The sequence below is a fragment of the Oncorhynchus nerka genome, linkage group LG9a (assembly GCF_034236695.1).
Source record: "Oncorhynchus nerka isolate Pitt River linkage group LG9a, Oner_Uvic_2.0, whole genome shotgun sequence".
Classification (NCBI taxonomy): Eukaryota; Metazoa; Chordata; class Actinopteri; order Salmoniformes; family Salmonidae; genus Oncorhynchus; species Oncorhynchus nerka.
Genome location: NC_088404.1, coordinates 815,710 through 831,143, shown reverse-complemented (window position 1 = coordinate 831,143; position 15,434 = coordinate 815,710). Strand labels below are relative to the sequence as shown.

General features: G+C 43.5%; 1 protein-coding gene across 2 annotated transcripts; it reads left to right on the top strand.

Moving 5' to 3' along the window:
• The first annotated feature begins 11,511 nt into the window (after window positions 1-11,511).
• commd4 (COMM domain containing 4) lies at window positions 11,512-15,201 on the top strand. Of its 2 annotated transcripts, XM_029652871.2 has the most exons (8): window positions 11,512-11,617; window positions 11,880-11,951; window positions 13,626-13,691; window positions 13,783-13,822; window positions 13,957-14,076; window positions 14,319-14,399; window positions 14,634-14,810; window positions 14,923-15,201. In XM_029652871.2, exons 1-8 carry the CDS (start codon window positions 11,615-11,617, stop codon window positions 14,961-14,963), a joined length of 600 nt encoding a protein of 199 aa, XP_029508731.1. In that variant the 5' UTR covers window positions 11,512-11,614; the 3' UTR covers window positions 14,964-15,201. The 2 variants fall into 2 exon arrangements, with proteins under 2 accessions (XP_029508731.1, XP_064878247.1); XM_065022175.1 differs by lacking the exons at window positions 11,512-11,617; window positions 11,880-11,951 and adding an exon at window positions 11,975-12,866.
• Window positions 15,202-15,434: the final 233 nt, after the last annotated feature.

Genomic DNA, 15,434 nt, shown 5'->3' with positions numbered 1-15,434 from the left:
GCTAGTGGGGTCACAGACAGCAGGCTAGTGGGGTCACAGACAGCAGGCTAGTGGGGTCACAGACATCAGGCTAGTGGGCTCACAGACATCAGGCTAGTGGGATCACAGACAGCAGGCTAGTGGGGTCACAGACATCAGGCTAGTGGGGTCACAGACAGCAGGCCAGTGGGGTCACAGACAGCAGGCTAGTGGGGTCACAGACAGCAGGCTAGTGGGGTCACAGACAGCAGGATAATGGGGTCACAGACAGCAGGATAGTGGGGTCACAGACAGCAGGCTAGTGGGGTCACAGACAGCAGGCTAGTGGGGTCACAGACAGCAGGCTAGTAGGGTCACAGACAGCAGGATAATGGGGTCACAGACAGCAGGATAGTGGGGTCACAGACAGCAGGCTAGTGGGGTCACAGACAGCAGGCTAGTGGGGTCACAGACAGCAGGATAGTGGGGTCACAGACAGCAGGCTAGTGGGGTCACAGACAGCAGGCTAGTGGGGTCACAGACAGCAGGCTAGTGGGGTCACAGACATCAGGCTAGTGGGCTCACAGACATCAGGCTAGTGGGATCACAGACAGCAGGCTAGTGGGGTCAATGACAGCAGGCTAGTGGGGTCACAGACATCACGATAGTGGGGTCACAGACATCAGGATAGTGGAGTCACAGACATCAGGCTAGTGGGGTCACAGACAGCAGGCTAGTGGGGTCACAGACATCAGGCTAGTGGGGTCACAGACAGCAGGCTAGTGGGGTCACAGAGAGCAGGCTAGTGGGGTCACAGACAGCAGGCTAGTGGGGTCACAGACAGCAGGCTAGTGGGGTCACAGACAGCAGGCTAGTGGGGTCACAGACAGCAGGATAGTGGGGTCACAGACAGCAGGATAGTGGGGTCATGTCTTGGTGGGGGAAGTCAGAAAACTGTAACGGCACAGGACAGATGACCTGTCTTGTTCCCTTCAGATCACCTGTCAAGTTCCCTTCAGATCACCTGTCATGTTCCCTTCAGGTCACCTGTCATGTTCCCTTCAGGTCACCTGTCATGTTCCCTTCAGATCACCTGTCATGTTCCCTTCAGATCACCTGTCATGTTCCCTTCAGGTCACCTGTCATGTTCCCTTCAGGTCACCTGTCATGTTCCCATCAGATCACCTGTCATGTTCCCTTCAGGTCACCTGTCATGTTCCCTTCAGATCACCTGTCATGTTCCCATCAGATCACCTGTCATGTTCCCTTCAGGTCACCTGTCATGTTCCCTTCAGGTCACCTGTCATGTTCCCTTCAGATCACCTGTCATGTTCCCTTCAGGTCACCTGTCATGTTCCCTTCAGGTCACCTGTCATGTTCCCTTCATATCACCTGTCATGTTCCCTTCATATCACCTGTCATGTTCCCTTCAGATCACCTGTCATGTTCCCTTCAGATCAATATCTTCCTTCTCCTCTCACAGATGTCTGATATGAGATTGGGCAAACCCATCACAGATGTCTGATGTGAGATTGGGCAAACCCATCACAGATGTCTGATGTGAGATTGGGCAAACCCATCACAGATGTCTGATGTGAGATTGGGCAAACCCATCACAGAGGTCTGATGTGAGATTGGGCAAACCCATCACAAAGGTCTGATGTGAGATTGGGCAAACCCATCACAGATGTCTGATGTGAGATTGGAGAAACCCATCACAGATGGCTCCGGTTATTGCCCAGTTATAATTTCCCAGATGGCTCCGGTTATTGCCCAGTTATAATTTCCCAGATGGCTCCGGTTATTGCCCAGTTATAATTTCCAAGATGGCTCCGGTTATTGCCCAGTCATAATTTCCCAGATGGCTCCGGTTATTGCCCAGTTATAATTTCCCAGATGGCTCCGGTTATTGTCCAATTATAATTTCCCAGATGGCTCCGGTTATTGCCCAGTTATAATTTCCAAGATGGCTCCGGTTATTGCCCAGTCATAATTTCCCAGATGGCTCCGGTTATTGCCCAGTTATAATTTCCCAGATGGCTCCGGTTATTGCCCAGTCATAATTTCCCAGATGGCTCCGGTTATTGCCCAGTCATAATTTCCCAGATGGCTCCGGTTATTGCCCAGTCATAATTTCCCAGATGGCTCCGGTTATTGCCCAGTTATAATTTCCAAGATGGCTCCGGTTATTGCCCAGTTATAATTTCCAAGATGGCTCCGGTTATTGCCCAGTTATAATTTCCCAGATGGCTCCGGTTATTGCCCAGTTATAATTTCCCAGATGGCTCCGGTTATTGCCCAGTCATAATTTCCAAGATGGCTCCGGTTATTGCCCAGTTATCATTTCCCAGATGGCTCCGGTTATTGCCCAGTTATAATTTCCCAGATGGCTCCGGTTATTGCCCAGTTATAATTTCCCAGATGGCTCCGGTTATTGCCCAGTCATAATTTCCCAGATGGCTCCGGTTATTGCCCAGTCATAATTTCCCAGATGGCTCCGGTTATTGCCCAGTTATAATTTCCCAGATGGCTCCGGTTATTGCCCAGTTATAATTTCCCAGATGGCTCCGGTTATTGCCCAGTTATAATGGTCAAGTGCTGCAAAGAAGAAGATAGAAAATCTGCAGCTGGCCCGAGCGTCACGTCTTGCTCTTCATTGTAATCAGAGGGCTAATTTAAATACTATGCATGCCAGTCTCTCTTGGCTAAGAATTGAAGAGAGACTGACTGCATCACTTGTTTTTTTTAAAGAAACATTCATGTGTTCCAAATTCTAAATTGTTTGCATAGTCAACTTACTCACAGCTTTGACACACACACAGTTACCCCACCAGACATGCCACCAGGGGTCTTTTCACAGTCCCTAAATCCAGATCAAATTCAAGAAGATGTAAAGTATTATATAGAGCCCTTGTTGCATAGAACTTCCTTCCATCTCATATTGCTCAAATAAACAGCAAACCTGTTTTTAAAAAACAGATAAAGCAACACCTCACGGCACAACGCCTCTCCCCTATTGGACCTAGATAGTTTGTGTGTATGTAGTGATATGTAGGCTACGTGTGCCTTTAAAACAATGTATGTAGTTTTGTCTTTGAACTGTTCTTGTCTATTAATGTTCTGTATTATGTCATGTTTCATGATTTGTGTGGACCCCAGGAAGAGTAGCTGCTGCTTGTGCAACAGGGGGGATTCTGTTGGGGATTCTAATAAATACCAAACTCAATAAAAAGGCTAATTACCTGAGCCAACAGATGACCACCAATGTACAGGCTATCATTGGCCTTGTTCGACAGTATCAAAACGACTGAATACAAATCACATTGCATCATAAATAAAGACTCATTATTATTTGTCAGTCAGTCACAATTTAACCATGATACATTGCGGTTTAGATCCTATCAAACACGGACATTGTACACCCGTGCACACGTATTCAGGCTGTGTCACTGTGTGCGTCCAAGGGGATCACTTTCGTTGGTCACTGCCTTCCAAGGTGTGTTGCATTATGGGGAGAAGAATTGTCAGACTTGTGACTACATGTGATCAAGGGTCATGAAGTTTGACTGCAGTCTACCGCAAGTTTCTGCAGTTGTTTTTTCACCAATTTCATCCTGCAGCCATCGCTTGCATTGTGAGAGGATTTATTGTCAACCAATTATTAGGGTGTTTTTGTTTGACCCACGCAAATGTTACCAAAGACATGACAAACGCCAACTAACTTTGCCGCAACTCATGTATACAGTTGATATGATAGAATTGCTGTCTTCCCGGATCAGAAATTATTGGAATGTGTGTGAGGTCCTCCCTGTGTGGATGTGTCATATGTCTTACACCAGTCCAAAGGCCTAATGGTGGAAATAAATCATATAATTATCATAGAGGTGTCCAAGACCTGACACAGCCCAAAGTAACAAACACCCCACTCTGACACCTTCCTTAGAGGGGTCCCTGACACAGCCCAAAGTAACAAACACCCCACTCTAACACCTTCCTAGAGGGGTCCCTGACACAGCCCAAAGTAACAAACACCCCACTCTGACACCTTCCTAGAGGGGTCCCTAACACAGCCCAAAGTAACAAACACCCCACGCTGACACCTTCCTAGAGGGGTCCCTTACACAGCCCAAAGTAACAAACACCCCACTCTGACACCTTCCTAGAGGGGTCCCTAACACAGCCCAAAGTAACAAACACCCCACGCTGACACCTTCCTAGAGGGGTCCCTTACACAGCCCAAAGTAACAAACACCCCACTCTGACACCTTCCTAGAGGGGTCCCTAACACAGCCCAAAGTAACAAACACCACACCCAGTATTCAAACCTGCACCTTAGAGACTCAGTCCTCCTTAGCTTAACATCCATTACATCACTATTCCACCTCAGTCCTCCTTACCTTAAAATCCGTTATATCACTATTCCACCTCAGTCAGTCAACAACATCACCAAGGTTATGCATAAGAGCTATATAGTCTGAGGAGTGGTATTTACACCCTACCAGCTGTATACTCTGAGGAGTGGTATTAACATCCTACCAGATGTATACTCTGAGGAGTGGTATTTACATCCTACCAGCTGTATAGTCTGAGGAGTGGTATTTACATCCTACCAGCTGTATAGTCTGAGGAGTGGTATTAACATCCTACCAGCTATATAGTCTGAGGAGTGGTATTAACATCCTACCAGCTGTATAGTCTGAGGAGTGGTATTAACATCCTACCAGCTGTATAGTCTGAGGAGTGGTATTTACATCCTACCAGCTGTATAGTCTGAGGAGTGGTATTAACATCCTACCAGCTATATAGTCTGAGGAGTGGTATTAACATCCTACCAGCTGTATAGTCTGAGGAGTGGTATTAACATCCTACCAGCTGTATACTCTGAGGAGTGGTATTTACATCCTACCAGCTGTATAGTCTGAGGAGTGGTATTAACATCCTACCAGCTATATAGTCTGAGGAGTGGTATTTACATCCTACCAGCTGTATACTCTGAGGAGTGGTATTTACATCCTACCAGCTGTATAGTCTGAGGAGTGGTATTAACATCCTACCAGCTGTATACTCTGAGGAGTGGTATTTACATCCTACCAGCTGTATAGTCTGAGGAGTGGTATTTACATCCTACCAGATGTATACTCTGAGGAGTGGTATTTACATCCTACCAGCTGTATACTCTGAGGAGTGGTATTTACATCCTACCAGCTGTATACTCTGAGGAGTGGTATTAATATCCTACCAGCTGTATACTCAGGCGTGGTATTTACATCCTACCAGATGTATACTCTGAGGAGTGGTATTTACATCCTACCAGCTGTATACTCTGAGGAGTGGTATTTACATCCTACCAGCTGTATAGTCTGAGGAGTGGTATTTACATCCTACCAGCTGTATAGTCTGAGGAGTGGTATTAATATCCTACCAGCTGTATACTCAGGCGTGGTATTTACATCCTACCAGCTGTATAGTCTGAGGAGTGGTATTTACATCCTACCAGCTGTATACTCAGGCGTGGTATTAACATCCTACCAGCTGTATACTCTGAGGTGTGGTATTTACATCCTACAAGCTGTATAGTCTGAGGTGTGGTATTTACATCCTACCAGCTGTATAGTCTGAGGAGTGGTATTAACATCCTACCAGATGTATAGTCTGAGGCGTGGTATTTACATCCTACCAGCTGTATAGTCTGAGGAGTGGTATTTACATCCTACCAGCTGTATACTCAGGCGTGGTATTAACATCCTACCAGCTGTATAGTCTGAGGTGTGGTATTAACATCCTACCAGCTGTATAGTCTGAGGAGTGGTATTAACATCCTACCAGCTGTATAGTCTGAGGAGTGGTATTAACATCCTACCAGCTGTATAGTCTGGGGAGTGGTATTAACATCCTACCAGCTGTATAGTCTGAGGAGTGGTATTAACATCCTACCAGCTGTATAGTCTGAGGAGTGGTATTAACATCCTACCAGCTGTATAGTCTGGGGAGTGGTATTTACATCCTACCAGCTGTATAGTCTGAGGAGTGGTATTAACATCCTACCAGCTGTATAGTCTGAGGAGTGGTATTTACATCCTACCAGCTGTATACTCAGGCGTGGTATTTACATCCTACCAGCTGTATAGTCTGAGGAGTGGTATTTACATCCTACCAGCTGTATACTCAGGCGTGGTATTTACATCCTACCAGCTGTATAGTCTGAGGAGTGGTATTAACATCCTACCAGCTGTATAGTCTGAGGAGTGGTATTAACATCCTACCAGCTGTATAGTCTGGGGAGTGGTATTAACATCCTACCAGCTATATAGTCTGAGGAGTGGTATTTACATCCTACCAGCTATATAGTCTGAGGAGTGGTATTTACATCCTACCAGCTATATAGTCTGAGGAGTGGTATTTACATCCTACCAGCTATATAGTCTGAGGAGTGGTATTTACATCCTACCAGCTGTATAGTCTGGGGAGTGGTATTTACATCCTACCAGCTGTATAGTCTGAGGAGTGGTATTTACATCCTACCAGCTGTATAGTCTGAGGAGTGGTATTAACATCCTACCAGCTGTATAGTCTGAGGAGTGGTATTTACATCCTACCAGCTGTATAGTCTGAGGAGTGGTATTTACATCCTACCAGCTGTATAGTCTGAGGAGTGGTATTTACATCCTACCAGCTGTATAGTCTGAGGAGTGGTATTTACATCCTACCAGCTGTATAGTCTGAGGAGTGGTATTTACATCCTACCAGCTGTATAGTCTGAGGAGTGGTATTAACATCCTACCAGCTGTATACTCAGGCGTGGTATTAACATCCTACCAGCTGTATAGTCTGAGGAGTGGTATTTACATCCTACCAGCTGTATACTCAGGCGTGGTATTAACATCCTACCAGCTGTATAGTCTGAGGAGTGGTATTTACATCCTACCAGCTGTATACTCAGGCGTGGTATTTACATCCTACCAGCTGTATAGTCTGAGGAGTGGTATGAACATCCTACCAGCTGTATAGTCTGAGGAGTGGTATTTACATCCTACCAGCTGTATAGTCTGAGGAGTGGTATTTACATCCTACCAGATGTATAGTCTGAGGAGTGGTATTTACATCCTACCAGCTGTATAGTCTGAGGAGTGGTATTTACATCCTACCAGCTGTATAGTCTGAGGAGTGGTATTTACATCCTACCAGCTGTATAGTCTGAGGAGTGGTATTAACATCCTACCAGCTGTATAGTCTGAGGAGTGGTATTTACATCCTACCAGCTGTATAGTCTGAGGAGTGGTATTAACATCCTACCAGCTGTATACTCAGGCGTGGTATTTACATCCTACCAGCTGTATAGTCTGAGGAGTGGTATTTACATCCTACCAGCTGTATAGTCTGAGGAGTGGTATTTACATCCTACCAGCTGTATAGTCTGAGGAGTGGTATCCTACCAGCTGTATAGTCAGGGAGTGGTATTTAACATCCTACCAGCTGTATAGTCTGAGGAGTGGTATTTACATCCTACCAGCTATATAGTCTGAGGAGTGGTATTAACATCCTACCAGATGTATAGTCTGAGGCGTGGTATTAACATCCTACCAGCTGTATAGTCTGAGGAGTGGTATTTACATCCTACCAGCTGTATAGTCTGAGGAGTGGTATTTACATCCTACCAGATGCTGTATAGTCTGGGGAGTGGTATTAACATCCTACCAGCTGTATAGTCTGCTGTAGGAGTGGTATTAACATCCTACCAGCTGTATAGTCTGAGGAGTGGTATTTACATCCTACCAGCTGTATAGTCTGAGGAGTGGTATTTACATCCTACCAGCTGTATAGTCTGAGGAGTGGTATTTACATCCTACCAGCTGTATACTCTGAGGAGTGGTATTAACATCCTACCAGCTGTATACTCTGAGGAGTGGTATTAACATCCTACCAGATGTATAGTCTGAGGAGTGGTATTTACATCCTACCAGCTGTATACTCTGAGGAGTGGTATTTACATCCTACCAGCTGTATAGTCTGAGGAGTGGTATTTACATCCTACCAGCTCCTACCAGCTATATAGTCTGAGGAGTGGTATTTACATCCTACCAGCTGTATAGTCTGAGGAGTGAGCTGATAGTGGTATTTACATCCTACCAGCTATATAGTCTGAGGAGTGGTATTTACATCCTACCAGCTGTATAGTCTGAGGAGTGGTATTTACATCCTACCAGCTATATAGTCTGAGGAGTGGTATTTACATCCTACCAGCTATATAGTCTGAGGAGTGGTATTTACATCCTACCAGCTGTATACCCTGAGGAGTGGTATTTACATCCTACCAGCTGTATAGTCTGAGGAGTGGTATTTACATCCTACCAGCTGTATAGTCTGAGGAGTGGTATTTACATCCTACCAGCTGTATAGTCTGAGGAGTGGTATTTACATCCTACCAGCTGTATAGTCTGAGGAGTGGTATTTACATCCTACCAGATGTATACTCTGAGGAGTGGTATTAACATCCTACCAGCTGTATACTCTGAGGAGTGGTATTTACATCCTACCAGCTGTATAGTCTGAGGAGTGGTATTAACATCCTACCAGCTGTATAGTCTGAGGAGTGGTATTAACATCCTACCAGCTGTATAGTCTGAGGAGTGGTATTTACATCCTACCAGCTGTATAGTCTGAGGAGTGGTATTTATATATAATTTATACATAAATATTCAGACACTTTACTCAGTACTTTGTTGAAGCACCTTTGACAGCGATTCCAGGCTTGAGTCTTCTTGGGCATGACGCTACAAGCTTGGAACACCTGTTTTCTGGAGTATCTCCCATTCTTCTCTGCAGATCCTCTCAAGCTCAGTCATTTTGGATGGGGAGTGTCGCTGCACAGCTTATTTCAGGTCTCTCCAGAGATGTTAGATCGGGTTCATGTCCCACTCAAGGACATTCAGAGATTTCTCCCGAAGCCACTCCTGTGTTGTCTTGGCTGTGTGCTTAGGGTTGTTTTCCTGTTGGAAGGTCCTGAGGACTCTGGAGCATGCTTTCATCAAGGATATATCTGAACTTGGCTCCGTTCATCTTTCCCTCGATCATGACTGGTCTCCCCGTCCCTGCTGCTGAAAGACCTCCCAACATGATGATGCTGCCAACACTATGCTTCACCGTAGGGATGGTATTGGCCAGGTGATGAGTGGTGCCTGGTTTCCTCCAGACATGATGCTGCCACCACTATGCTTCACCGTAGGGATGGTATTGGCCAGGTGATGATTGTTACCTGGTTTCCTCCAGACATGATGCTGCCACCACCATGCTTCACCGTAGGGATGGTATTGGCCAGGTGATGATTGTTACCTGGTTTCCTCCAGACCTTACACTTGGCATCCAGGCCAAAGAGTTGAATTTTGGTTTCATCAAACCAGAGAATCTTGTTTCTCATGGTCTGAGAGTCTTTTAGGTGCCTTTTGGCAAACTCCAAGAGGGCTATCATGTGCCTTTTCACTGAGGAGTGGCTTACGTCTGGCCACTCTACCGTAATGGGCTGATTGGTGGAGAGCTGAATAGATGGTTGTCTGGTCTGCAGGGGCCAAGGATGTGGATGTCGATTAAGGCAGCCCCCCCACACAAAACTTGAGCCAGTCAGTAGCCACGCCCAAGTCAGCTCAACATGATGGAACTGCCTTTCAGGCCAGAGTGCTTAAAGTGACTCGGTGAGAATTTAAATACAGACCAGACAGTGTGGAGCCGTGGCTACATGGATGAAAATGGTGAGACCAGAGAACGTGAGGACGTGGTCCACTCATTGAAATTGTTAAAACTACTAGACCAGAAAATGGTAAGACCCTCTGAAACTTTCGACGAGTGAAAAAGTTGAAGACTAGACCAAATCATGCACCGTCTGCAGCTCTGCATGTAAAGTAGTCTAGGACAATTGGCCCAAGACGAGAAGGAAGAACAGACCCCTCTCACCAACGTGTGGTACTCTGCTGTATCCATTCTAAGAACACTCCAGAACAAAAGAAGCCTACAACTAAAGAAGGACATTGTGTCCTCTGGTGGACAACCAGAGACTTACATCGAACTACTCGACAGATCGAGTGGTTTTAACAGAGAGACGAACGACAAAGACATCTACGTGTAAATATATGTTGCATTTCTAATCCGAATGAGTGGTTGTTAGGGTGCTAAATATTCATATTTACGGTGGGTGTAGTTTCCAAATGTATGTACGATAAGTCCACTCTCTTTGTGTCTTCCGCTCTTTATCTTTCCCCACCCCTTTTCAATTTTGTAACAAGCCGCCATGTTGGGTTAGTCCACTAGGGACTGTTTTCATTATGTTAGTAATCAATATCCTATACCCTGTGTGTGTGTGTGTTGATGTATTTCTGTGTGATTATTTAGTTAGTTAGTAAATAAATAATTAAGCCAATTTGTGTATCGCTGATTCATCACTTAGGTTAGGGTTCATGCAGATTTACGAAGTCAACAACATTCAGAATGAGGCTGTTATGAGGAAATGATTAATTAATGACTGGTACGATATCAATATATTCTTGAGTTAACTCCGGAAATGGTAACTATTTTTACAAACTTTTCACATGGTGCCCCAAATTCCTAATTATTTAATTGTTACATGATTAATTTAATTGAGTAATAATTAAACGTTGTAGGCAAATGATTCGCTGAATAGCAGTTATCACATTAATGATATATGTATGTGTATGTACAGTGGGGCAACAAAGTATTTAGTCAGCCACCAATTGTGCAAGTTCTCCCACTTAAAAAGATGAGAGAGGCCTGTAATTTTCATCATAGGTACACTACAACTATGACAGACAAAATGAGGGGGAAAAAATCCAGAAAATCACATTGTAGGATTTTTTATGAATTTATTTGCAAATTATGGTGGAAAATAAGTATTAATTTTTTGCCCCACTGTATATATATTTATCATTGTCATGTCGATATGTCCATTCTATCATCCTTGATGATACTCAGAAACATGTATTATCACGTCAAAACATAATTATTTTAGGAATTATCTTAAGAACCATCATATAAGGTTCACATATGGGAAAAATCATGGGATCGTGTTTGATTTGTTTATATACACTACATGACCAAAAGTGATCTGCTCGCCCGAACATCTCATTCCAAAAATCATTGCTATATTGTAATTATTTCACCACTATGGTCTATTTATTGCTTTACCTCCCTTATCCTACCCCATTTGCACACGCTGTATATAGACTTTCTATTGTATTATTGACTGTATGTTTGTTGCTTTGCTTTATCTTGGCCAGGTCGCAGTTGTAAATGAGAACTTGTTCTCAACTAGACTACCTGGTTAAATAAATCAAGTGTGTGCTCATCAGATCTCATGAAACGTCATCAGAAGTGTCGACTTCATTTGAGGGCTGTGTCTTTTAAGTGTTTGGACCACAAATCCTTGGTGTGAGACAGGACAACAACAGTGAAATACAGACATGAAATGCTTTAGAAAATAAAAGAAACAACATTTTGAAAGCTGAAAAAAATGTGAAAGTTAGTTTAGTCTCTACTGGATGTGGGAAAAAATATATAAATGGTTTGCCCTGCCCCGTCCCCTAAACTCTGGGAACAATGTTTTTGTCCCGGGACTTGAGCGTTATCACATGACACTTGGTCAACTGCTGAAATGGTAAGTGCTGCTAGCTGTTTATTTCGATAAAGTGTGAATATTGTGTTTCCTATCATTACTACTTAGCTGAGCATTTGATAGATAGCATGTTGATTCGTCTGGACAAGAAGAGTCAAGAAATGCTAGCTGGCTAAAAACAATCACTCGGATTGCTTATTAGCTAAATTAGCTATCCAGCTGCCAGGTAAATAAATGTGTCAGTGTTCATTACATGCACAAACAGCAACCATAATATTGTGCATATGTTTCTTACTGTTCCTAGAGATTCCGGTTTTGTGGGGATTTGGACTGCCCAGACTGGGTTCTTGCCGAAATCAGCACTTTGGCGAAAATCGTAAGTTTAGCGCCGTGACTGGTTGCATCACGGCCTTCGAGACAAGCCGCTAAGAGTGGATGACTCCTCTGGTCTCTAATATGTAGGCTCACTTCTCACTTCCATCACAAGTCAGAATTTGGAATAAACTTCAATTTGAACGTACTTTACATGTTGTCTGCTGATTTTTGTCCGTATGTAGGAGGTAATCTGAGACAATATATCCACAGATTAGTGTTATGAACCCGACTTTTTGGTAACTGGTTTGTATTTTCAATGCTGATAAACGCGACTTGCACAAATATGTCCGAGTTTAACTGAAGCACAGACCAAATGTTGTCCCAGGTAATCAGCTGGCACTTTCAGCTGATTGTGAGGGACATGCTTTGGTCCACAATGTTTGGTTACATCTGGCTATTTACATATTGTGCATCACGTGAAATGTGTCAGGAGATGGGAAATGCAAGGAACAGAACCTACTGGTGGCAAAAAGTTGGGTAACAATACTTTACTGTGGACATTTGATCTCCACTACCTTCCAGAAAAATTACCAACAGCATGGACGACCGGTAAATTAACCTAAAATATAATTGTATTCAACATTCTGGCTGGCATATTTTCTTACAGCTACTTCTTTCAGACATATTTATCATGTAGTAACCATGGTACCAGTCTGACGTTTAGGCAAGGCCTTGTACTGGAATTGCTCTGTCCATGACTGTAACGCCCTCCAGCGGATGGTGAAGACGGCCCAGTACATCACTGGGAACGTGCTCCCACCAATGATGTTTATATAAATCATTGGCTCCCACCAATCCAGGACACGTATGTGAAATGATGCCTGAGGAAGGCCCGCAGCAACATCAAGGACCCCACACAACCCAGCCACGAGCTGTTCACTACCTTACTGTGGGGCAGATGGTGTCCGAGCATGAGGTCTGATACCAGCATGCTCAGAGACAGTTTCTATCTACAAGCCATCAGACTGCTGAACACTTGAACTGAACTGACCACCTGCTCTGATTCTCTGAACCTTACACATGTACTCACACAGACATAAACACATATACATTCATGTTACACACCCATATACATTCATGTTACACACCCATATACATTCATGTTACACACCCATATACATTCATGTTACACACCCATATACATACATGTTACACACCCATATACATTCATGTTACACACCCATATACATTCATGTTACACACGCATATACATTCGTGTTACACACCCATATACATTCGTGTTACACACCCATATACATTCATGTTACACACCCATATACATTCATGTTACACACCCATATACATTCATGTTACACACCCATATACATACATGTTACACACCCATATACATTCATGTTACACACCCATCACAACTGCTGCTACCAGACTCTTATTATGACTGCTAAATAATACACCATTTAAACACTTGCCCCAATCCCCAAAATATGTATAAATATTGGACTGTGCCTTCCTGTATCTTCTACTGAGCCATTTACTTGGTTCCTATTATCTTTTTAATAGTTCTCATTGTTGCTCCATTGTCCATATTGAACAGGAAGCATTTGGTTGGACGGTGTATACCATGTGTGTCCTGTACCTACGACTAATAATACTGGAAACTGCATTCCTCCAATAGAAATCATCCCCTGACGTTTGTCTTCTCTATTCCCAACAGTCAAGTGTGAAGATGAAACTCCTCTGTGTCCAGGTGTTGATGGATCTGCTGGGAGAAGGCATTGATGTATGTATCTCATACATGAACTCCCTATTGTCACCTGCAATTTTATTGTCTTAAAATGTGCCATTCCCTTCTTTTTTTTTGTCTTTTTCAGTATGACAAAGTTTCAAAGCTAACTGCAGATGCAAAGTTTGGTAAGCTGAATTGTCTGTTTTTAAAATGTGCTGCTACTGTAATAAAGGACAGCTTCAACACAGAAAGCTACACACACATGATGCTGGTCTCTACATCTATTCTATCAATGCATCTGTGTTGTTGTGATTTCTAGAGAATGGAGACATCAAGGCCAGTGTAGCCGTGTTGACCTTCATCCTCTCCAGTGCAGCCAAACATGATGTGGACAGTGAATCTCTCTCCAGTGAGCTGCAGCAGTTAGGACTCCCTAAAGGTACAGTCGTTTTCCATAAGTTACTCATACTATAGCCATTCATAGTGAGAATACCTCAAAGTACTGGGTTTGTTACAACCACTCACTGCAAAGGCTCATTTATTTTTCATCAATGAATGGATTGTAATAATAATTGAATGTGTACAGACTCCATTCCACTGTGGATGTTCCAAGCCCTCTTAACGATGTGTAGTATGATAGTCATGCCTTTTTTTGGTTTTCCTCATCGGTGTATCTTGTAGAACACACCACAGGACTGTGTAAATCCTATGAAGACAAGCACATTGCCCTGCAGGAGAAGCTAAGGGAGAGCAGTCTGAGATGTGAGTTCTCAACCTTCATTTGATTGAAGAAGACCTATAATATCTAAATGTTTTCTGGGGGGAGTAACACAAGATGGCTAAAGAGATTTCAGATTCTCATTGGGCACTGCATTTTCTCTCGTGCTGTGTTTGTGGGTTATCTAGAGAATATGGCGTGTTGACTAAACTCTGAACCCCAGTATAATATAAACATGTTTCTGTACATGTATAGCATGTATTATTGCTGTGTTTCAGTGGGTCGGTTGGAGGTAGTGTCGTGGCGTGTTGACTACACCTTGAGTTCCAGTGAGCTTCAGGAGGTTAATGAGCCCACAGTGCAGCTCTGTCTCCAGACCCAAGGGGCAGAGACTGGACACACGGAGACCACCATCGTCTCTGTGTCTGCAGACAAGTTCAGAGTCCTGCTGACAGGTGAGCCTGTGATGTACCATAAATACTGTTGTTACAAAAAATCTACTCAAATATGGGACTAGAATCCTGAGGGCTTCACTGATTTCAATGTCTCTCTATGCTTCCCCCCCAGAACTAAAACAAGCACAGGCCATGATGAATGCACTACAATGAAGCAACACTCTAAAGGTTTTGATTAATGATGCAGTGACTGGATCAGAAGAAAGTCAAGCAAGAGTGCAAGACATTGACAGAATATCATACAGGATGAGTGGACCATGATCTTTTGAATGTATTTTGTACATTGTGTTTATTCTATAATTGTTATTAAATATGTTGATGTATTTCTCATTTGTCCATGTTGAATCTATGATATGTATTTTCTTGAAACAATTACAACTTTACAATTAAATGTTTTGTCTACTTGCAATTTGTTAATTAGAAAATGTGTAAGAGTAGAACTTACCCTCTAGTAACATTTGGTGACGGGTACCCGTAGATATTAAGTGTGGAACTACATGTCCCATCAGCCATTGCTCTTTAAGTATCGCAACTGGCCGACTAAGGTGCATCACTGAGTGGGCGTGTTAATGTGAGTCGCAGTTCCAGAAGCAGCACACGTAAGTTCGTCGTTGTAATTGCAAA